General features: G+C 38.4%; 1 protein-coding gene across 6 annotated transcripts in view; it reads right to left on the bottom strand.

The window, feature by feature from the left end:
* Positions 1-23,277, bottom strand: part of Adar (Adenosine deaminase acting on RNA) — an 83,857-nt gene that overhangs the window by 47,985 nt on the left and 12,595 nt on the right. For 3 of the 6 annotated variants that reach the window (XM_068379864.1, XM_068379856.1, XM_068379881.1), the window contains exons 2-5: positions 22,160-22,294; positions 21,394-21,539; positions 18,212-18,418; positions 16,889-17,123 (exon numbers count right to left, since the gene is read on the bottom strand). In XM_068379864.1, the coding sequence (XP_068235965.1) occupies positions 16,889-17,123; positions 18,212-18,418; positions 21,394-21,539; positions 22,160-22,294 (723 nt within the window). Of the gene's footprint in view, positions 1-16,888; positions 17,124-18,211; positions 18,419-21,393; positions 21,540-22,159; positions 22,339-23,277 lie in introns of all 6 variants that reach the window. The other 3 variants (XM_068379868.1, XM_068379861.1, XM_068379875.1) reach the window with 2 other exon arrangements.

Below are 23,277 nucleotides of genomic sequence, written 5' to 3'. Positions count from 1 at the left end.
TCTCTCTCTCTCTCTCTCTCTCTCTCTCTCTCTCTCTCTCTCGTAGATTGTTTTCCTGCTTTGCTACGTATGTATGATTTTATATAGATACGGTAAATAATATTTGTAATAACATATTTTATAAAAGCTTTTACTGTAATATCATTATTTATCACTTTCATCATGGCGTTAAATTCCTTAGTTTGTTAACTGAACGTACGTTATGACGCCGTCGTTTCAGGCGGGGTCATAAAGAAAAACATTTCATTTGGAAGTCCTAAGAAAAATTAAGTAAAACATTAGTAATAACCAAATCAACATACTGTATTGAATAATCAATATAATTTATGCAAAAACTAACCTATACACAGATGTGTATATGCGTTTGTTTCTTCATTATAATCAGAGATAAACGTAAACAAAACATTGGTTGCCATTTTTTATCGTGCTTTTTAGGTGTTTAGGAAACGCATGATATAAAATCGCCTTTAATATTTGTGCCTGTTTTAGTTTAGGGTGCTGTAGTACATGCATTAAGTGTTCTGTACATTAAAGGGTGGTTTGTTAACAGTACTACGTACAAGGGAAGGTTTTAAAAGTCCGAATATACATGTTAAATAAATAGGTAAATATAATGTCACTACTTCGCGGAATTTCACCTATCGCGGCCGCGTCTGGAACCTATCTACCGCGATAAACGAGGGTTCACTGTATAGGGAAAAACGAACAATTGTCTCGGTAACTAACAGACCAGCACAACTCAACTTAGTCCCTGCTCTGAGCGGGGATAGGGGAAGATGCGGAACACTTGGAGGAACGGCTTCTCTTTGGAAGAACTGTCCTTCTCAATGTTCCCCTCCACATGGACAACGACACTGCTCACACGCAGACTCCATATGAACGAGAATACAAGAGATCGTAATGGAACAAAGGTGAAAAAATTGACGACAAGGGAAAAAAACAAGGTCATGAGAAAAAACTGAATTCGACCTCACACGGCCCCGACCAGAATTGGAATGGGGACCTTTACCCTGAGCCTGTTCGTCATGGGGCCTTCTTCTTGATGCATTTTGGGTTTGCTCCAGGACCTTCTTGGTGCATTTTGGGTAAACAGATTAGGTTAGGATCGCACACCCTGAGAGGGCGGATTAGGCCTACTGGGGGGGGGGGGGTTGGAATTTTCTGATCATAGGAACTGGAAGCTCCAGTTACCTCGTAAAGTGTGGTACATGGTAAGGAAGTGTTGGAACAAATAATGGTTTGCACAGAAGGAAAGCATTGGGGTTTCGAGGTGGCATGAGACGTGAAGCTCGCCGATATTGCACGGTTAAATGACCAGTTAGGACTTCTGTGGTCCCTTTTTAATTTATGTGTCATATATACATACATACATATATACACATGTACATATATATATATAATATATACATATATACACACACACACACATATATATATATATATATATATATATATATATATATATATATATATATATATATACACACACAGACACCTCAATTCTTTGCGAGGGTTAAGTCACAGACAGGCACAAAGTACAAATTCACGTGTGTTTGATGCCCTAGGGTGGGATAACTCATAACCTAACAAGTTCAATTCGCGTGATTAAAAGTAAAATCCGAATTTAGAAGGTAACTTTACAAAGTGTCTGAAAACCAAGAATATAGTTTTGTTAAAACAAGATATAAATAATTTCCTAAACCTTATAATAAAACACTAAATTGTCATGAATTGGCAATATGAATGAAACTGCGGTTAACTTCTATATGCGATTTAACTTAACGGTAAATAAAATTAAATATTTTAAATTAAACTAGGTAGTAGGTTGGCCAGAGCATCAGCCACCTGTTGAGATAGTACCGCTAGAGAGTTAAGGGGTCCTTTGACTGGCCAGACATTGTGCTTTTTCAACTAGGGTTGTAGCTTAGCAATTATTAATAATAATAATAATAACACTGAAATTAATATGCTAACTTGAAAATGATATATCAAGTAATGATTGTTTCTTCTAGGGAATAAGAAATATCCTTCTGTAGTATGTCTTAATCAGCTGATTTGGAAGAGCACAAACGTAATCAATGGAATATATAAAAATTGGCGGTATTTTTACATACAAATACAAGCCTACACTGTAAATACTGTTATTACAGTATACTCATTATTAGATAGTTATGTGAAATACCAGTTTAGTCAAAATCCGGTTTTATTTCAAACAGTGGTAATTTTTAACCAGTACAGTAAATGGATAAACACTACAGCAAAAGCTGGGTGAAGAGAGGGGAAGTAGCAAAAAGCAAGCCCAGTGCAAAAGGAGCATAAGCTATTTGAAATCATCGCAGCGCAAGATTTATCTCAAATATTTAACCTTTTATCAAATATATACTGCAGTTCTGTGTCGTGTATATGAGATATCACAAAGTATACACTAGCGTAAAGTGTGTGTGTTATCAGATAGTAATTGTCCCAAGGTTCAAGTGACAAAAGGTTGGGAACCACTGACCTAAACAACTGTGGGTTCAATCTCCAAATATTTTACAATCCCATTCATTGCCAGTAAAAACCAGCCCAAATGCTCACAGATTTTCTTTTCCTTACACAATTAAAACAAGGTGTTGGGAAGGGAAGAGAACAACTTTGTTAACAATAAAGTATGAATAGACTGTATAGTTGAACCTCGGGTTAGGGGTAACTTTGAATACGGGAAAAATTTTCATGGTCTTTGGTCATTTTTGGTGGACAAGAGATACTGAGATTAGCACAAAGTCATCATGTGCATTTTACCCAATTTTCAAGCCATATCAATAAAAAGCATAACCAGTTGTCTCTAGATAGGTTCCATGTCATAATTTAACGTGTAAAAAGTAAATAGTATCCATAAAGTGTAAATTAAGAGGACCGTCCACTATGGCGTTAGTCATAACTTTAAAAAATTAAAAACAGTTTTGTTTCCAAGTATACTGAAACATATCGTACATGCTATCCAGAAGTGTCAGCCAATTATTTTACAAATAATGAAGTTAAAGCAGTTTTTAAATGACTGCGTCATCAGCATGACTTGAGTTAGACAATAGTCTTTGCATGTTTATTTTTGCAATTATGTAGCGATTTTTTCACTTGCGTTTTGAAATCTCGTACGTCTGCCAGATAGAAGGCATTGGTAGAGGGTCGGCGAACGCAAACTACGATCTATGAGAAGACCAACCAGAGTTTCCAAAGATATATAAAAGTTACGATGAATGTGTTTCTTTACAGTTTGTATGTACATTGTGATTTTGCAAAGTCCCCTTGAAGTTTATAGCAAGGCCAATGTTACGTAAGGTTAAAGAACGAACAAAAAGTAAGCAGAGAGCAACAAAAAAGAACCAAGAAGAGAGGGAAACATGAAAAAGAGTACAAAGCTGGAACATTCTAACTAAAACTCCAGCCACAATGAGAGGCCGCTGGCAACTCATGACGACCCCACATCAAGTATATTAGTAAAAAATACAAAGTAAAGTTATCATAATAAGGTTTTGATTTTTCTAAAAAAAAAAAATAAAGCAAAAAATTTATAGCAAGTCTTGGGAGCTCGTACCTCAAAAACATACTTATTCACACTTCGGTACATTTTTCTCGCTTATTTATTGTTCAGTTTTAGAGAGAAAGATATCATTGAAAAGAGGAATAAATATTCCACAACTTAGTGTGACAGAATTTTGATTTTCCTTTTACTCTTTCCATGATTATTTTGCATCTAGACGAAGAAAATGAAGAAAAAATTCATAAAAAAAAAGAAAAAGGAAAATAAAAAACCTGCCGCACAGAATCATTCTGTTTATAAACAAGTTTTGAGGGTATGATTTTCTATACAATTGGTGTCATATTAGTGGAGAAAAATGTACCTAAATATCTAAAAATCATTATTTTTGCTAATAATCGCAATTTCTGATAAAATAATGTGAAATTTTTATATGCTGAAGGTATATATGTAAAACAACGAGAAATGGAGTATTTTGAGTGATTAGAAAAACAAAAATTTAGTGATGGTGACTGTTGATCGAGAGTGAGAACTGGCAATATTTTGCTATAACTGCTCAGAGTTAAAGTCTCCTTCAAAGCAATAATCCTGTACTCCCTCTCGCCTACATCTGGTAGGTCACAACTACTCAAAAGATAAGTGAGTTACAGTACTGAAATTTTCCAATTATTCTTGGTTTTCATCGTGAAGTATCAATTTTTATTCATTTCTGATGTTAGGAGTTATTAACTATTTAATAATTACCATTAGAAAAACTTTGCGATGAGTGTACTGCACTGTATGTGTATTTATGGTCTTGTGGAACAAGTGAATTTCCTTTGTTTCGTATGGGAAGAATTGTTTTATAAGATAAGCATATCAGGTTGAGAGCTCAGTCCCAGAAAGAATTAAACTCAACCTGAGGTACTACTGTATTATTTAAAATATGAGCGTTTTAGGTTGAGAGCTGTCCCAGAAAGAATTAAAACTCGTAAAGTTAGAAACTACTGAACATTATTTATGTCTTAAAAATTCTACTTACATGGGGATGATAAATACTCCCAATCCATGCTAACACGTACAACGCTTTTACCCGAGGAAAAATGTGGCGCTCTTGCGGAGACTATTTTAGTACATTTCAGGACGTCAAATCTATAACACACAAGCTTCTGGTTTATAGTTTTTGTTGAGTGATAACTAATGATACTAAGAGCTTTTAATAAATTTTATTACAAAAGTTTTACTTACCATATCCCTAAAGATTCCTACATGTTGGAAAACGATAATTTTCTTCTTTGCCTTCAGACAACAATAACTACCACCAATGACAGAATGAAAGTTCACAATAATTCTTAACTATAATGAAGGATCATTGTACATTCCATTTCCAAAATTTCAGTTATGTGTCAGTTTGATTATGTATCAACTTGCAACCATATCAATTATGGAATCACTCTAAAAAATAAACAACCCACTTACAGAATTTTAAATAAGAGAATTGCCGAACAATTGTTACTGCCATGAATTTCGATGTGACAATGGTGCAATATTGAAGAAAGTTGGGATAATTTTAATGATGATGGATTTTTAATGAAAAATTAATATTATGCTAATCTAAATGTTACTACCATCAAAACTATCCAAAGTTTGAAGAGAAAGAGACAGAAGAAAGATTGACAAGATCGTGTACCATTAAAATTATCGAAAGTTTAGAGAAAGAGAAAGAAAGAAAGGTTGCCAAGCTCGTGACCACAACTCGATACATTTTGTCAGCTGGACTCGCATAGAGAAAAGTTAATTTCATTGTTACGAAATTTTTCCTCAAATTTCCTATCTTTTATGAAATTAAGCAAATAAAACTTGAGGTAAATAAGGTGTGGTTACATTTACTACCATTCATCATACCTAAGCATACCAATATTTGATTAGTTTCGTGGCGCGTGACTCACAGACTTTGAACGGCTTCAGAACATTTATTTTTGAGAACTAGCAACTGCATAAAAGGGGAATATCACAATTATAGACCCCACTATACTTACTATCACATTGAGTTTTATTGAGGTTTAACTTCAGGCCACAATTGGCACCATGCTCCAATTTTAGCTAAATCTCTATCAAGAGATTCAGCAATGCCAGATGTACATTTAGGAGATGAAATTATGCAGAGTAGCATCATCTACATGTCAGCATATGTAACTCGCTTGTTTTCTAGGCCCTAAAATCAAGAGGTGGGACTGAAGTTGAAGACCATTCCATGCAACAACATAAAAAGCACTTAAGAATTTCAAGAGAGTGTTTCCCATGGTCCCCATACTTGCAACATGTCTTCCCACAACAATCAAACAAAGCAGTAATGCAATCAAACTCTCCAAGATAAAGACAACTATGAGACCCCTCTAAATGACAGTTCAAAGGATGAAGCTAGGCTCAAATTTACATGAAAATACCACTGAAGTCCCTTGTAACACCATTCTTAGCAATAGGCAGGAGCAGGCTAAACTAAAAAAATAAAATAATGTATTTATTCTATTGAGACCGTTCTATCCAGTCTCCAGCTTTGTGTAAATGGTCTCATTGGAATCAATGACAATACTGTATTAGGTTGCAGATTCAGGTTGCTCCCCCAAATCCCCATCTGGGTGGATACACCCAGAAAAAGTTTTTCTTCCCAGAATTTTTTAATTCCAAAGACAAAAGGTTGGCCAACTTAGCATATTCATTTGATGCACTTAAACTCTTAAGCCCTCAATACTCACTAAAGAATATCTATCTACAACAATGAAAACAACAAATACCCAAAGAACCGATGGCAAAAATATTTCAAATCTTGCTGCACCCCTAGGAAGAGTATAACCATACGTACATATACCAAGGTACTTCCCCCAATTTGAGGGGGTAGCCGACATCAAACAAATGAAAAAAAGGTGACCTTTCCTCTCTATATTCCTCCCAGCATGACAAGGGACTCAACAGAGTTCGGCTGGTACTGCTAGGGTGCCACAGCCAACCCTACCCCGTAATCAACTACAGATAAAGCTTCATAAAGGTGAATCCCCTACTGCTGCTACCTCCGCGGTCATCCAAGGCAACCAGAAGCAGCAGGGCCTACCAGAACTGCATCATAATCGCTCACCATTCATTCCTATTTCTAGCACGCTCTCTTGCCTCTCACATCAATCCTCCTATCACCCAGAGGAGAAAACTACAATCAAAACAAAAACAGTAACATCAATCATTTGCATCGTCAGAATTGCTTACAGCACATTTTTTTTTCTATTATTTCATTAGGAAAATCACTCACTACAGTAATTTGTTACCAACTTAATAGGACTCATAATAATGTGGTACAGTCTCATAATAGGAGACTAAGAATGTCAAAAGTTTGCTGCATACCTACCACCATGAGGTGGATGGAAGACTATAAACTTGGAAAATTTTGATTACAGTATTATGACCTATCATACTATCAGTGTATAAGTAGTATAAGATTTGTCAAAAAGATACATTTTTTTTTTGTCAAGCAACGTAAGGATTTGTTATTCACAATGTATGTAGGAGAATGTATATCTGTACTGTTTAATAATGAATGCTACAATTGCACCTAAAGCATTACATCATGCATCACAAGATTTGGCTGTGTAGAACTTCACATACAATAAGCGTGTTGAAAGGGAAATGTACATTTTATTTTCCTTATTTTTACTGCTACAATAATTGCTTTAGGATAAAAATTTATAAATTCATTGAAAAAGGACTACTAACAGTGTACTTACAGTACAACATACAAAATGCTATATTGTACGTAGATACAGACTACGTATTAGATGACGAGCTCATAGGGTTGTGAGGAGACCTTGCAAAGATGGCAATCTTTTATGAGTGGTGTCACTTCGCCTTAGCTAATTAAGTGAATTTTTGTGATAGTGGCGTACATATATTACAGTAATATACACTAGTAACGGTGAGTGTTGTTAGATGGGAATGTGTGTTTTTACTTGCAGTGGGGGATGGCGATAACTTCACGAGTTATGATTTGTCTTACCTTGTACAGTATGGAAGCTGCGTAGTTATTTACAATGACCTTAGTCAAATAATATAAGCTACAAACATCATAGTAGAAACTTAAGTGAAATCAACATTGTACAGTACATAGAATCATTTAGGGTCTTAGTCTCCAGCGTGTGGTCAGTGGTCATTTGTCTTGGGGTGTTCCAAGGCTAATCCCCTCCAGGCATCAATAAGCGGTTTTTCGCTTATCTCTGTTGTCTGTCACAAAACCTCCTTAATGACAGAGGACTGACTGTACACTGGCCTATGTCATCAATTGGTTCAGAGACACAATCCATGTACTTTAGACAGGTCAGACTTTTGCACTATAAAGTAACTTACATGGTCTCTATGAACATGAATACTATAATACTTAATAGTTCAGTAGCAAGTTCCATGAAATCTAGAAATAGTTCAACACCTCTTACAGACAAGGTTTGACATGATATGGTTGTAGTGTAGACCCTCAGGAACAGCCCTAGGTAGTCTGTGGTTCTAAATTGGGTTATCACTTGAACAGATCGATTTACAATAAAGGGGAGGGAGTGGGACATTTAAAGCATAGTCACTTCAATTTATAAACACGAATCAGATACTTCAATTTATAAACGTTAATCAGAAAAGTTTTATACTTTTCATACTTGTTAAAAATAGTAATTTTTGAACATATTAAAGCTTAATTAATAAACTAATCAAGTAAATAAAACATGAAAAATTATAAAAAAAATATATATACCATATATTTCCACATCTACTTCGCAGTTTTTCAGCTATTGAGAGGGAGGGGCTTGGAACAGAACACGCGAGGGATTACTTTCTGATATTTGAGGAGGAGCAACAAGTCAGATCTGACGTAAAGAGTATTCAAAATTTGGCGTAATCAGAAATCAGTATACATAATCAACTTATTTATAGTTGACAATATAATTTTAACCTTCTTCCCAATTACACGTATTAGAAAATTATCGTTACTGTAATGAAAATACAGGCTAAATTGCAAATCTTATTTCACCCAGCCATTAAAACCTCATAATACATTTATGAATAGCAATTTCTCATTTAAACACTCCTGGGATTCACAGTGTTCTTTCGCAAACAGGAGGGAGCTTCGGAAAAAGCAGCAGAAATTTAGTACAAAAGCTCCTTGTTCCTGATGGGAAGAGGATCAGGTGTAAAGTTCGGACATCAATACTCTCTCCTCTTACCCTACCTAAATAAAAGGAAAGGTTTAAACACCTCGAGATTTTCGAGTGCGAGATCAAACTAATGAAAACCCCAACATACCCAGATTGTATTCTTTAGCCAAAGAAGTTCACCCCCAAAAAATTCTCAATTGTGGTCTCAATTGTTCAAGTGCATTAGATGGTTTTATGAAAAGGTGTCAATATTTAAAACAAATCATTTGGATCAGTGGTCTCATCTTTAGGATAGTGGTATAGGGGAAAACGCAAAATCCTGAAAAAAATTCAAGGAGCTTCGTAAGGCAGAGGAGAATTTGTATACAAATTTGGGTCATGGCCCAGCACTCCTTCAACAGTGGCAAGGTACCAGTAGGTAGAAATTCTTACAATTGCACTCTGAAGCAAAAGTTAAAATTAGGATGAACAACAAGAGGGAAGAAAGGAAGAAGGAACAGAAAATAAAAGGCTATTGATTGGATGATACGAGGGGATGAAGGGACACTTAGGGCTTTTCTATTGTGCACCAGTTAAGGCTTTTCTATTGTGCACCAGTTAAATTTATAAACTTAAACAGAGCCTTAGCCACCTACAGGGCATATTCCGTGTTAATCATTTTATGTAATTATACTAAACTACAAGCACCCTAAATAGTATACATAAATGATATAAGTAGTACAAGTTTTTGAAGTAATTAGTATTTTCCCTAGCTATACAAACTTAAGTCTTTTATCAGGGGTAGATTCTGGCAACGCAGGTAACAGCCAATGAAGAATTATCGAAGTTCTGGCAACCGCCACCCAGTATCCCTGTGTGATCCAGGTCTGACAACAAAACTGTCTTCATTCTGAATTTGCCTGGGACTTGCTGGATGGATACAGCGGGAAGTGAAACCTAAAGGATATAGGTTTGTATAGGTCTGAATACATAAAATTACATCTACATTCCAGCTTGCCAACTGGCTGGTTAACCACCAGTGATCTCAATGCTCGGTCTGGTAAGAAGAGTAGAGCAAAGGATCCTTGCATCCCATGATGATTGAATGACCTACTACGTCACAACCCAGGAGTTTTTCATACGAATATCTTCAGTGGATTTGGCTTTATCAACACTTCCCCTCAAAAAAGGGTGGCGAGATTCTACACTCTTACTGCAAAATAACTACCCATTACTAGTATGCCCACCTGTATCAGTGTCTGTTCCAGCTGCTTAACGTTTCACCAGCTGGAGGAAAAGAGGGACGAAGGTTAGTCATCCTCACTCTTCAATCACAGGTCCTATGGAGAATGTATCCAGGGACCTGTGGGTGGAATCCCAAAGATAGTGTGCTATGGTGATTTGTCTCTCCATATGCCAGTCTTCAACACCTAGGCAACTAAATGGTTCTGTCTGAAGCCTAAAGTTGTACCAATCCATCTGACTTCATGAGCTCCAGGATGGGCCAAGATCGATGTCTCTTACCCTCTGTTTTCTGTAGGCTCAACTGACAATTTCATGATACTAGAGGGGATTGATATTTCTGGATTATTTCCTTCTTTGTTCCCTCTGCGCTTACAAAGACAGTAGGTGTGACCTACAAGACCTCATTCGTTTTACATAGAGCCTTACTGGCCTTATAGAAGTAAATCGTCAGGATTATTGGTTGTCTCCTTCAAAGATTATACCGTAAAAGATTCAAACTTAGTCACCAATCTATGGGTTTTGTGCTTTTGCCACAAATTCTGGAACGAATGAGAACGAGATCTGTCTCAATCCTCGGGAATATGACAAAAGTACAATAGACGGTGCAGCTCTCCCACTTTTGGTCAAAGCTAAGTCTTAAGATGCATCTGAGGCTATACGCATGGGATTGCAATGACACTTACGGAATGAGTGAAGAACATGTGGCCATATTACAAACCTTGGTTTTTATTTCCCAAAGGAACAAGATTGTTTAAAACCCCTCGTCAAAACAGATAATTCCCACGAAAAAGTGGTCTACTTTCTTTAATGTGAGACTTGGCTCAAGATGAGAGCGATAACATCTAACTGACGAAACAGGTACATACTGTAGGTACACAAAATCAAAATCTACGGGGAGTAGAGGCTTTGAGTGGAAAAAGGATGCTGGGCAATTTCAAAATGCGAGGAGGAAGCTAATTCAATACACTGTGGTCTTACTTGACATGCAGCTAACATAGGAGTTGTATCAAGTTGGGGGCTCTTAGAATGACTGTCAGTAGACTTGGGTCTTGGTACCACTGTGTGCGGCCAGTTTTGCACCACCAGTGTCATTTAGAGATTGGACGTGATGATGGCTCTGCTGGTAACAATCCTTAGATAAAATGATAGGAAGGCATAGATGTTGAGGCCATCCCACTTGTGATGAAATGCATCCTCCAATGCCAATACTTGGTCCAGCACTGGGGAGCAATACATTGTTTGTTATTGAGGAGTGATAAAAGTCTATTATTGGGGAACCCCAGTCATAAGTTCCCCTGCCACTGGAGGATTCAAAGAGCATTCTGATTTCAAAACTTAATTGTGATTACTCACATTATCAGTGATAGCATTTTGTTTCTCTGGGATCAAACGTGACAACAGGGTTACTCGGTTGTCTTCTGACCACGTAAGTGCATGCTCACTGCCAACCAGCATATGGGTCAAGAAACTGACCCTCCCTACTTGTTGACACAAGCCACCACTGTAGTGTCGTTCATCAACACTACCGAGTGGCCTTTCTTCTATTCAGCATTTGTATCAGAAATAGGTACTCTGCTTTCAGTTCTAAGAGGTTTATATGGGACCCCTCATCCAAGTCTTTTTTCCACAGACCTGACATGGAGCAAGTCAGAATGTGCGCTCCCAACCCTTCTCTGGGCGTCTCTGAGTAAAGCTTAAGTTCTGGGGGGGAAGAACTCATAGTAATGATCATCTCCTGCAGCCATCAGGATAGATCCTCTCGGACTTCCTGTGTCAGCTTGGATAGAAAATCTTATGTTTGGAGGGTTAGACCTTCCAACTGGACTTTAAACCACCGCACTGATCGAAAGTATAACCTCGGTTGTGGGACCAGATGTTCCAGGGAAGACAGGGATTCCTATGCCAGAGAGGGTGTCGTGACCACCTTCAACCTCTGTAACTGTTTTGCAATGAGAAGACTTTTCCTTGGACCATGTGTATACTCATCTCTAAGTAGACATGATTCTGACACAGGGTGAGAACGGATTTCTCGAGATTTGTTTCGATCCCCAAATTCTGACAAAGTAAACCCGGGTTGAGACAAGTGTGAACATACTTGCGAAAACTTGTGGGGCTGTAGAAAGTCAGAAGCATAGAACCCGAAACTGGAACTTTCTCGTTCAGTGGGCAACCCGAAGGCGATTCCTAGAGTTCAAGTGAACTGGAATTTGGAGGTATGTGCCTTTCAGGTACAAGGACAATAAGTTGTTACATCTTACTTTGTTTTCACAACAAAGTCATTCAAATGGGGCAGGTCTCCAACCTGGAGACAGGTTGATGACCTTCTTGTCCAACACTTGTATGACTTCCTCACAAAGATGTTGGTCTTTCACGGACCCCATCTAACAGAATGAGCGACTTTTCAGCACTGGAGTAAGAGAATTGCCGAACGCAGGAAAAAATTCACTGCCCATGGATATGCTACCGTGTCCTTTGACTGGCCAGACAGTACTACATAGGACCCTTCTCTCTGGTTACGGTTCTTTCCCTTTGCCTACACAGACACCGAATAGTCTGGCCTATCCTTTACAGATTCTCCTCTGTCCTCATACACCTGACAACACTGTGATTACTAGACAATTCTTCTTCACCCAAGGGGTTAACTACTGCACTGTAATTGTTCAGTGGCTACTTTCCTCTTGGTAAGGGTAGAAGAGACTCTTTAGCTATGGTAAGCAGCTCTTCTAGGAGAAGGACACTCCAAAATCAAACCATCGTTCTCTATTCTTGGGTAGTGCCATAGCCTCTGTACCATGGTCTTACACTGCCTTGGGTTAGAGTTCTCTTGCTTGAGGGTACACTTGGGCACACTTTTCTATCTAGTTTCTCTTCCTCTTGTTCTGTTAAAGTTTTTATAGTTTAAATAGGAAATATTTATTTTAATATTGTTACTATTCCTAAAATGTTCTATTTTTCCTTATTTCCTTATTTCCTTTCCTCACTGGGCTATTTTCCCTGTTGGGGCCCCTGGGCTTATAGCATCCTGCTTTTCCAACTAGGGTTGTAGCTTAGCATTTAATAATAATAATAATAATAATAACCCTCTCAGGCGGTGGCAAGGTTTTTCCACCCAACAAGGTCTTCGCCTAACTCGTCCTCATTTCCTTTGATGCATTTGGTGAGGGCTGGTACTGGTCAGTCTATTTATTAAGAGAAAATTACCATTTGTCTGCCTCTCTCCTACAGGCAGCTGTCAGTTGGGCAAGTTTGTAAATTTAGTAGGGTCAGTAGGAGATTATCTGAAGGGGGCAGCTCTTGAAGATGGAGGCCTAACTCGCCTTCGACTATTTTGCCACTATGCTTTCATATCTTAGAATCCACCAGATTGTGAGATGCAGCAAAATGAAAATATACCAGGCCAGTGGTGCGTGATCATTTCTGCTGATATCTCTGGGGTTAAAGTCCCTACCTCACTGTTTAAGGGAAGAAGGATGAACTTCCTTTGCTTTGAAAAGACATGAAGAATGAAGTTGAAAGAGCGAGACACTTGCATGAGTCTTTGGTTGCAAAAACTTGCTCTTCTAGTTTCTGAATGGTCTTCTTAGTATGACACAATTATGGCAATTCAAGGCCATGCTTTGTGGTAAGTGCTTTTGAGAACAAGGTGTCAATGGGAATCTGGCTTGCCGAGGGGGCTTTTGGAACATCACCCATGTTGCTTATTTTCCTGAGGAATCTTAAGACCCTCAGGAAGGAAGACTCCTCTTCAGGCAAAGAAGAGGTAGACGCCAAGGGTCTCACTTGGGTAGTGCCATAGCCTCTGTACCATGGTCTTCCACTGTCTTGAGTTAGAGTTCTCTTGCCTGAGGGTACACACGGGCATACTATTCTATCTAATTTCTCTTCCTCTTGGTTTGTTAAGTTTTTAGTTTATATAGGAAATATTTATTTTAATGATGTTACTCTTCTTAAAATATTTTATTTTTCCCTTTTTTCCTTTCCTTGCTGGGCTATTTTCCCTGTTGGAGCCCCTGGGCTTATAGCATCCTGCTTCTCCAACTAGGGTTGTAGCTTAGAAAGTAATAATAATAATAATAATAATAATAATAAGAGCCGGAATCATTGACACTTAGTCTCAATGGGCCCAGGGCAGATTTAGTCTGCCCTCGTCTCCCTGACTTTCTCACCCGGCTGGAAAAGGGAGAAGTAAGGGGGACATTATGTTTGGAGAAAGGAGCTCCACCTCACCTCACTCTCAAGACACGATTGTGATAATGGCACTTGGGTCGATAAAGACCCTCTCTGATAAACAATATCTATATCGGATGTAGATTCCCTCCCTGACATTTTACAACCTTAGGAGTGTGATGTTGACGCTCGTGTGTATCATAATCCTTGATAATAGGGGGAAAATGAACTGGCTAGTCATCCGACAGCCGCTCACTTTTGCGATTTTCTCTCAGAACTGCAAGAGGTGTGTCTTCTTGTGGTAGAAGACTAATATAATTGAAGGACAAACGGTTCCGAGGGTCACATGCTCGTGGCTGAAGGTTCTTTGCTCGTGGTTAGCATGCTTCTTGGTTGCCCGCTATTATGTTCCGTGATCCAGCAGGTTGCTCATTTAAAGGTGGAGCATCACTTTCCCGAGGTTCACGCTCTCAGCGATGACACACATACACCGAAAGGCTCGCCTGTCAATGGTGCTGTTAAATCTCACATGACTTAGAGAAGTTTTTAATAAGATCTCAGATACAAGAGCACTTCGCTGATTTAAAAGTCAAACAAGCATGGTCAGCTTAGCTACAGGCTTAAAATGACAAATTTGTAATGTTTGTATTTTTCCTAGCACACAAGCACAACTATGTTGGGTATACTAGCCCTACACAGTTACGAGTCCTTTGACTGGCCAGATAATACATTTGAACCTTCTCTCTGGTTACAACTAATTTTCCCTATGCCTACACCAAATAGTCTGGACTATTCTTAACATTCTCCTCTGCCCTCACACACCTGACAACACTGAGATTGCCAAACAATTCTTCCTGAAGGGGTTAACTACAGCACTAACTTTTCAGTGGCCACTTTACTCTGGGTAAGGGTAGAAGACACCTTAGCTTGGTAAGCAGCTCTTCTAGAAGGACACTGAAATCAAACCATTGTTTGCTAGTCTTGGGTAGTGCCATAGCCTCTATACCATGGTCTTCCACTGTCTTGGGTTAGAGTTCTCTTTCTTGAGGGTGCACTATATCTTATTTTTCTTCTTCTTTTGTTAAGTTTTTGTAGAAACTAATAGGAAGTGACAACTAATCCACGAAAGGGAAGGTGAACACCCCCGATGAACTGCCTGCCATCCACAGATGAGGGAGGGTGGCAAGTAACGTAGTAGTAGTAGTATCAACACATGATGGCTCCCTTGCAGCGAGACCGCCGTAATACGCTCATATATATATATATATATATATATATATATATATATATATATATATATATATAAACATGCGTAAATGCTTTCATATATATAATGAAAAAGAAACAGAATTAACTGTAAAACTATCAAAGCTAGTCAAAATTGGGAGAGAGAGGGCAGTATGTCCGTCGCTACTGAGCCAAGAGAGCAAAAGTGGTTACTTAAACCAGGTGTGAATGAGTGGGGTAGTCGAACTAACTCCACGCCGACCCGCTAACTAGTAGGTATAGTAGTTACCCCTCACTTAAAATTATCATGGCTGGTTCAGCTTCGCCAAAAATATATCCAATATAAATAGTGGTGTGTGCGTGTTTGCGATAGATCAAAACTGATTTCATAATCCCAAATGTGTAGGTTGAGAACTCTTGAGATAAAGTTTTGGTCATAGGAGTCAATGCTCAAGAGCGATTCTCACCCAAAACTCAAGAGCTTAAGCCAGACCAAGCTCAATGGCTCAGATTTCCAGAGGTCTCCCATATCTGCAGGGGAAGCAGAGAAATTTGCCGTCTTGAGAGCTTGTCCTTCTGTCTTTTATTGATCTGCCCTCTGAAGAGTTAACTGAAGAAGGCCCGGTGTGATGAGTAACGGTAGTTGTGAATCAGGATAGCAGACTTTTCAACCTCCAAGACTAACTGACTGATCACCCTTAGAGCTTTTTTTTTTTCCTTCATAGGCCATGCGGGAGACCTACGAACATTACACATTTTGTTTAAAACTTGTAAACGTTCATTAGTAATTGAAGTTCATATACATACATACATACATTATATATAAATATATATATATATATATATATATATATATATATATATATATATATATATATATATATATGTCGCTACTGGTGAGCAGACAAATGGTCTGAAGAACTGGCTCTAAGGGGAGGAAGCAGACCTGCTTATGCTCCTGTGTTCAGACATGTTGGTTACCAAGACAAAGATCCTGTGAGAATAGTGCTCTCGTCCTGGAAATTTATAACCACTTCAAAGAATTAAGTCCTCATCGATGCCTGGGACAGATGTCCTAGAATTAATGACAAGTTGATTCACACTCATACTGAAATGATATGTTTGCTAAAAACTTAGGTCCGATGGAGACCGTCGAAAACGCATTTGTGCACCCCACCGGCCACAAGCAGAATGAAGGCTCCGTGTGGTCAAAACTGAACCACCTGTGGACAATGGGTGGCGGTTGCCAGAACCTCCATATGCTTTGGTGGCTGTTACCCAATGTCACCAGAATCTACCCCTACTAAAGGACGAAGGTTTGTATCTACGTAGGAACAAATAAATCATGAACTTTACCTTTTAAAATACTGGTAATAATTATTCTTTACGAAAATCCACAGCACTAAATGAACAGAATCTCAAGGAACCAACATACAACTCCTTTTCTTATGGTTATATGGAAGGTCACATACAAAAAACTACAATGAATAAAGTTGAAGAAACTTGCAGCAGCTCATAACTAAAATGCACTCTCCTGGAAATAAGGGGTAACAATAATGTTATAATCCAAATAAAACTTTATCTATCTTACCTGTTCCTTCAAAAGTCTGTCCATCCACAGTAACTTGAAAAGCAAACGTCTTAGCATGGGGTTCTCCAGATTCCCTTTTTAGCTGATATTCTACTCCTTGTCGAAGTTCATTCAAGAGCATTATTGGATTCTTGGTAGTCTGAGAGGGTCCTCCCGAGGTCGCAGTTGACGTAGGCACTGCATTGGATGTTGTCGTAACCCCTCCAGTTTTATTTTTACCAGATGGGGGTGTTTCCTGAAATTCATAACACTAACCTCCTTGAGGAGACACACTGCCACTCCTATAGAGGGTTTGGCACTAAGCTTCACACCGCCACTTTTGCAACCAACAAATATACAGCCCCCATTAGCATCGGTAAAGCCCGAGCATGGACAAGAATAGGAGTGAGCAAGTAATAGAAAAGAATGAAAGGCTAATACAGAATGCACTAACATCTAGGGCCTTTGGAAAATTCAAAACTATGTACTGGTATATATGAGAAAATTACTAGTCAAATTGAATGGCTAAAATTCATGCAAACTGACTTTTAACATATTTAGTAGAAGTAGATGAGTGGCATCAACATAATACTATATGGGGAAAATTCATGCAATCCCTTAGAATATTGGATTTTTTGATGGAATAAATCTCGATGCCAAATTCAAATAAATCTTATCTTTTAAGTAAACTTAATTACTATAGAAGTTTAATAAAAAAAAAAAAAAAACTCAAATACTTTAACAGTGAAAATAGCACTTCCAGTAGATAATATTCAAAATTAGGCCATAGGCTAAAATGAAATACATGCCCAATATGTCTTCTAAGCCTGAGCCACTACAACTGGAAGCAACCATCTAGGTGGTAGCCCAACAAACCTAAATTTTCATATTCTGTATCAGTTAAATACTTTATAAGTAGAGACTCTTATTTAAATTATCAATGCATCATGTTTAAAGGTAGAAAGGTACACAGTCTACAATTGGTGCTCTACCCTGATTAAACGTTAAGAAGAGCAATCCCATACATTATCCTTGCTCATTATGGGAGCTGAAAATGTATATTTATTCAGTCCCACGAGTGATGGGTTGAAGCTTAACACGTGCCAAATATTCCAACTTCGGATATGAGCAATGTTCAAAAGTGCCCTACCTGCCTTTATTGTAAAAAAAATTTCCTCTCAAAATATTTTTATTGAGAATTTCTTATCGTAACTAATACCATGTGTGAAATTACTGCAGCATTTGAAATGGTGAGCTACCCCATTAAATTAATAATTACTCCCATTAGAAGACATTACTTAACTATTCATAAAAAACCTGAAAATGCCAAAGGTATTAACTTACACCAGTTGCTACATTAGAATTTGAACCAAACCCAACTTCCGAGTCATCGCTGGTAAAATCTTGCACAGCAGTAGAATTTTGGCCAAGAGCTTGTGCTGCATCAGAAGCATTGCGGAACTGTAGAAAGGATCGAAGTGTGGCTTCAGCAGCAGAGTGTTTTGCCAGCTTCTTGCTTCTCCCTGAACCCTTGAAAACTTGACCATCAAGCTGTTTGGAAAAAATCTTTCATTATACTTTATAGAAGATTATTTGCAAATCATTTAACTTCAAGTAGTTTTATCTGCCTCGCAACAATCTAAAAAACATATCCATAATATATTTGCATCTTATGCTTTAAACTTGCATTTCAGTTGGGCCACAGCATTTGTGGGTTATAAGCACCAATTTAATTCCATGTCCAAAAAAAGTAGCAGGAAGGGAAGCACGAATATGTTATTTATCGATTACTCTATGAAATACAGTATACTTTCAATATATAAAAAGAAGATTCTCAAAAATATTAAGACTGTGGAGCTTTAGGGACTAAAACCAAAGAGTTTGGTTCACTGAAGTATGTTATTTGCATTCTTTGGAAAAATTCTCAGATTCTTTAGCCCAGGGGGAGTGCCATGGAAATAGAAAGATTTAAGGGAACATAAAGAACCAAAAAATTAAGCCAGCCCCTTTACAATAACAAGGCCCACAAGCAGACTTCTACCTTTTCTAGTCAAACCTCTTAGGTAGAATTAGAAGAACACATTCGTAGCCAGAGATTAGCTAATAATTTTATATAGTTTTTAAATGGGACTGAGGGAGATTGCCCAGACCTATTTAGATATAATTTTAGGTTAGGCAAATTTTGGTTTTGAAGGGTTGATGCCTACCCTTGTCATCAGTTGTATGAGCAAGAGGAATATAGTGCTGTTGAATATTATGAATTTCTTCCAATTTGTATTCATGCACAGCTACAGGGATGAAGCCAGAGATGCTTTATTCCTATGTCTTATTAGGCTAAGAGAGGCTTTATTCCTATGTCTTACTGTATTAGGCTAAGAGAGGCTTTATTCCTATGTCTTATTAGGCTAAGAGAGGCTTTATTCCTATGTCTTATCAGGCTAAGAGAGGCTTTATTCCTATGTCTTATTAGGCTAAGAGAGGCTTTATTCCTATGTCTTATTAGGCTAACCAGGTTTAAGAAGTCTCCCTCTTCAGCTATTGGTCAGGCTGGGATTACAAAAACCAATACCTTAATATCCGATGGGCCCACTCTTATGTCTTCACTACATAGTCCTGGGAAAAATACAGGCCTACTGTTAAACCGACATGAGTCTCCATTAGACAGGGTATCGCCTCACTGGAGGACAAGCAGGGGGGTCCCGTATCCTAGCGTTTGCAGCTTCTGCCGCCACCTCTCTCGTGTTTTCCTCCACGGTTGGAATCTGTGCCTTTCCCGTCCTTTACAGGAAAGAGCTTTTAAGAAAGTGTTCGCTGGGTCCTTACAAAGAGCCTTCATCCACTGACGAATACTTCGGCACTGAGGACGATGGCTTCTTCCTAGGTTTTGGAAGTTTCGGGATTTTAACCCCCTAAGGCTTGCCCTCTTCCTCCTTTCCCGGCAGTTGCGCGTTATGCGTTTGCAGGGAGGGAGTAGGGCAATGGTGAACAGTCTGTAACACACTTACATTCTCTGTGGCTACAACCACCACTTTCAGTGGCTGTAGCTGACGATCCTACCTTAGATTAGGATGAACACTCACCTTGGCGGTCGTATGTTGGACGAGTGATGGCCGCTGACGTATTGGGGAAAACCAATTAATCTCCGATTGCTGAAGTGAGGCCTGGTGATGCAGCAATGGTTGTAGAGTCAGAGAATGCCCAAGCGTTGACACGCGATGCTGCAAAATCGCAGTATCGATCAACGAGTGGAAGGGCGATTCACGCAATGCTGGACAGGAAGGATGACGGCTGGTCAACGGTTCGCGTAGAAGCGCTTCACGCACTGATAGGCTTATGAGACGCATGTGAATGCTGTCGGCTAGGAGATCAATGTTCCCAACACTAACAAATTGGCGATTTCCAAACAACTGAAATAGTAGGCGTTGTCGAGCTGCAAGTGATACGGGTGTAGCAGGCAATTTCCGAGAAGATGAAAGAGCAGGGGGTTGTCGAATTGCAAGGGATTCTTGCGTAGCTGGCTATTTTCGAGAGGTTGAAGGAGCAGGTTATTGTCGAACTGCAAGTGATTCTCGCATAGCAAGCGATTTAGGAGAGGTTCAAAGAGCAGGCAGTTCTTTAATTTTCCAAACTAGATTCCCATAATAGGGGTATGATTCCAGTGAAGCTAGAAGTCTGCTGTTAAAACTTGTAACAAGGTGTCTGTAATTATTGACAGGCGGTGGCAAAGCCCAAGGCCCCTTGCAGCAGACTTGAGTAGCCACTTTGACCATCACATTGGAATTGGGTGGTTGAGGCAGGAAGTGTAACATGACTCGTTTATCCAGTTTGAGAAAATACAAATCACTTTCAACATAAAAAAAGTTTCTCTGGTGATACGTTAGGTTTCTGTCAAAATATTATCATGGGGGAATCTAAAGAGGATATGCTAGAAATATATGGCCAATTTAAAAGAAATGGGTTAGTGTGTGTTCTTCCACCCTTTGTAAGGAAGAAAGGGAGATTTTTCTATATTTACAGTTTACATGAATAGTAAAGTTGCTCGGTATGTTAGCTTGCCTGCTATAATTCACAATCCAGCTAAAGTGCTATTCTTACTGACTGACCAGTGGGTGGCATATAGTAGTTCAACTACTCCATTATATTTTAATGGAAGTTTCAGCTTCACTTGTTATATTCCATTGAAGAATAATGGCTTGTATTCATGTAGGAATACATAGAGCATAGCTGTGTAACTAAGACAACTTCAGTCCACCCAACTGGATTCATACTAGTTGGGAGCATTCATTTTAATTCTAAAATATTTATGGATATGTCTGGAAAACATCTCATGACAGATAAGGCAACTTATGATCAATTGGTTATAATGAAAAAGTAAAACTACTCAAATATAGTATAAAAAAAAAAAAAAAAGATTTACAGCAAGTTTAGATTATCACTGAAGAATAGTTGTACATTACAAGTATTTATATTCAAGATACTCATTCAAAACCTACAATTAATTTCAAGCAATGGAATCTAGTTCTTACCTCAACTGCCACTGTAAACATAGGAGCATGTGATGGACCCTCCATAGATAATGTAGAATAAACAAGACCAGGACGCAGCTCATTCAACGTGCTAATTGGATTCTTTGGTTGTGGAGGACCTGTTTTGCGTCTTTTAGCAGCTGGCTCTATTATATTACAAAAAAACAAAAATTACTCTGTCAGTTTAAATATACATTACAGACAAAGATCAAATACTGTATGCACTTATTTCAAATATTAATAATTAAAAGAAACCCTTGAATGTGTTTACTTAATAGTTTGTTAAACACTTATTTAAAACTAACAAATTGTGACAATTCTTGATTTCACTTACTGCTCAAGTGCTCTACAAATTAAATATTGATTGAATTAGATAATCAGTATTTCAAGGAAATTTTAGCTTATAATCATACTTCACTAAAATGAAAACACGCCCTACCAGTAAACAATCTGTTCTAGAGCACACTGTTAAAACTACACTAATTTTAGTTAGAAAATGCATGTTATGGCACATATTTTGCCATGATCAAATTCTACAATATACAAGTTTCGGTGAAATAAAAAATGCAATGAACAGTAATTGATAGCTATGCCAAAAAATGTATGGTCCAAATTACAGGACAGTATTGTAGAGTACAATATAAGCTTCTGCTTGCAAACTGTTCCAATGCTTAATTCTGTTAAAACAAATTGAAATTTAATTACTAAGTAAAAAGAATGCAAAATAGTTCCTTGAGGAAAGTAAAAAAAAAAAATTGGAACTTACCAGCAGACTGACCTGAATCAACTTCAGTGTCATTAGTGGTGGCCCGCTTCACACCTACACCTATGTCAGTATTTCCGTTCTTCAACGAGCCATTCGATTCTCCATGGCCATTTTGTGCGACTTCACCTAATGAACCTGCAAACAAGATTCTCCTTTCAATGAAGATAATTATAACCTCACTGGAAGGAGTGAGGTCTGTAAGACATATTCAATACAAACATAGTACTAAGGCTACTTAAAAACTAAACTATCCTTAATTATTGACCATTACTTTCATATAAAAATTATTTTTCTATCTATGGGTCAGTAAGATTACTTGAAGCTCCTCATGAACAGACTACTACCATGAAGAGGAAACGTCCAAGCATTTCAGGCTGGAGACCTAACTCGAGGTTGAGCAATAACCTTCCACTGCTGAAAATGAGACTAGCTAGCTTCAGTGCAATAATTGCAGAGGGGCTTTGACCAAGGAACTATCCAATCTATGACAACAATCACAGATGGCCTTTCACTCAGTGGAGATGCTGGTTGGTCTCTGTCTCTGCCCATGAAGTGCAAGAGACTCCATTGAGTGATGGTACCTTCAAAGGTGGGGCTTAATAGAGAAGTTAGCCACTAGGGTAGTTATCTCTGCACCAGGATACCAAAGGCTGCTAGGTTGTTCCAAGAATGTTGCTCAAGGATCTGAAATGGGGGAGCAGAACACCTGAGAACTGCAACCAGCCATGTGAACAGGTCGTTTGCTGGTAATCCGGAGAGCAAGAAGCTACTGCTCGGGGATATAGGGACCACTTCAACCCTACAACCTGCTCTTGGCAACTGACCATGTCTGCTGGTACATTCCTATTTCCTTTGACCTGGAATGAATCTCTAACAGCTCTACAGCACCTGCTTCAAAAGGTTGTACAAGTTGCTCATTGCTAGTTGACATACTCTACGACAGTAGTGTTATTGGCCATGGAATCTTGCAATACTACTCTGCTTGCATTTCCAATAAGTTAATATGCAGGAATTTTCTCGAGGACCACACACCTGAAGAAATTTGGCCCCTTACGAGTGCAATCCACCCTTTGTTGAACAATCCGAGAACAGGAGAACTTCTGAAGGTGGGGAGCCGA

Source organism: Palaemon carinicauda, chromosome 1, assembly GCF_036898095.1.
Source record: "Palaemon carinicauda isolate YSFRI2023 chromosome 1, ASM3689809v2, whole genome shotgun sequence".
Classification (NCBI taxonomy): domain Eukaryota; kingdom Metazoa; phylum Arthropoda; class Malacostraca; order Decapoda; family Palaemonidae; genus Palaemon; species Palaemon carinicauda.
This window is presented reverse-complemented; position numbering and strand designations above follow the sequence as displayed.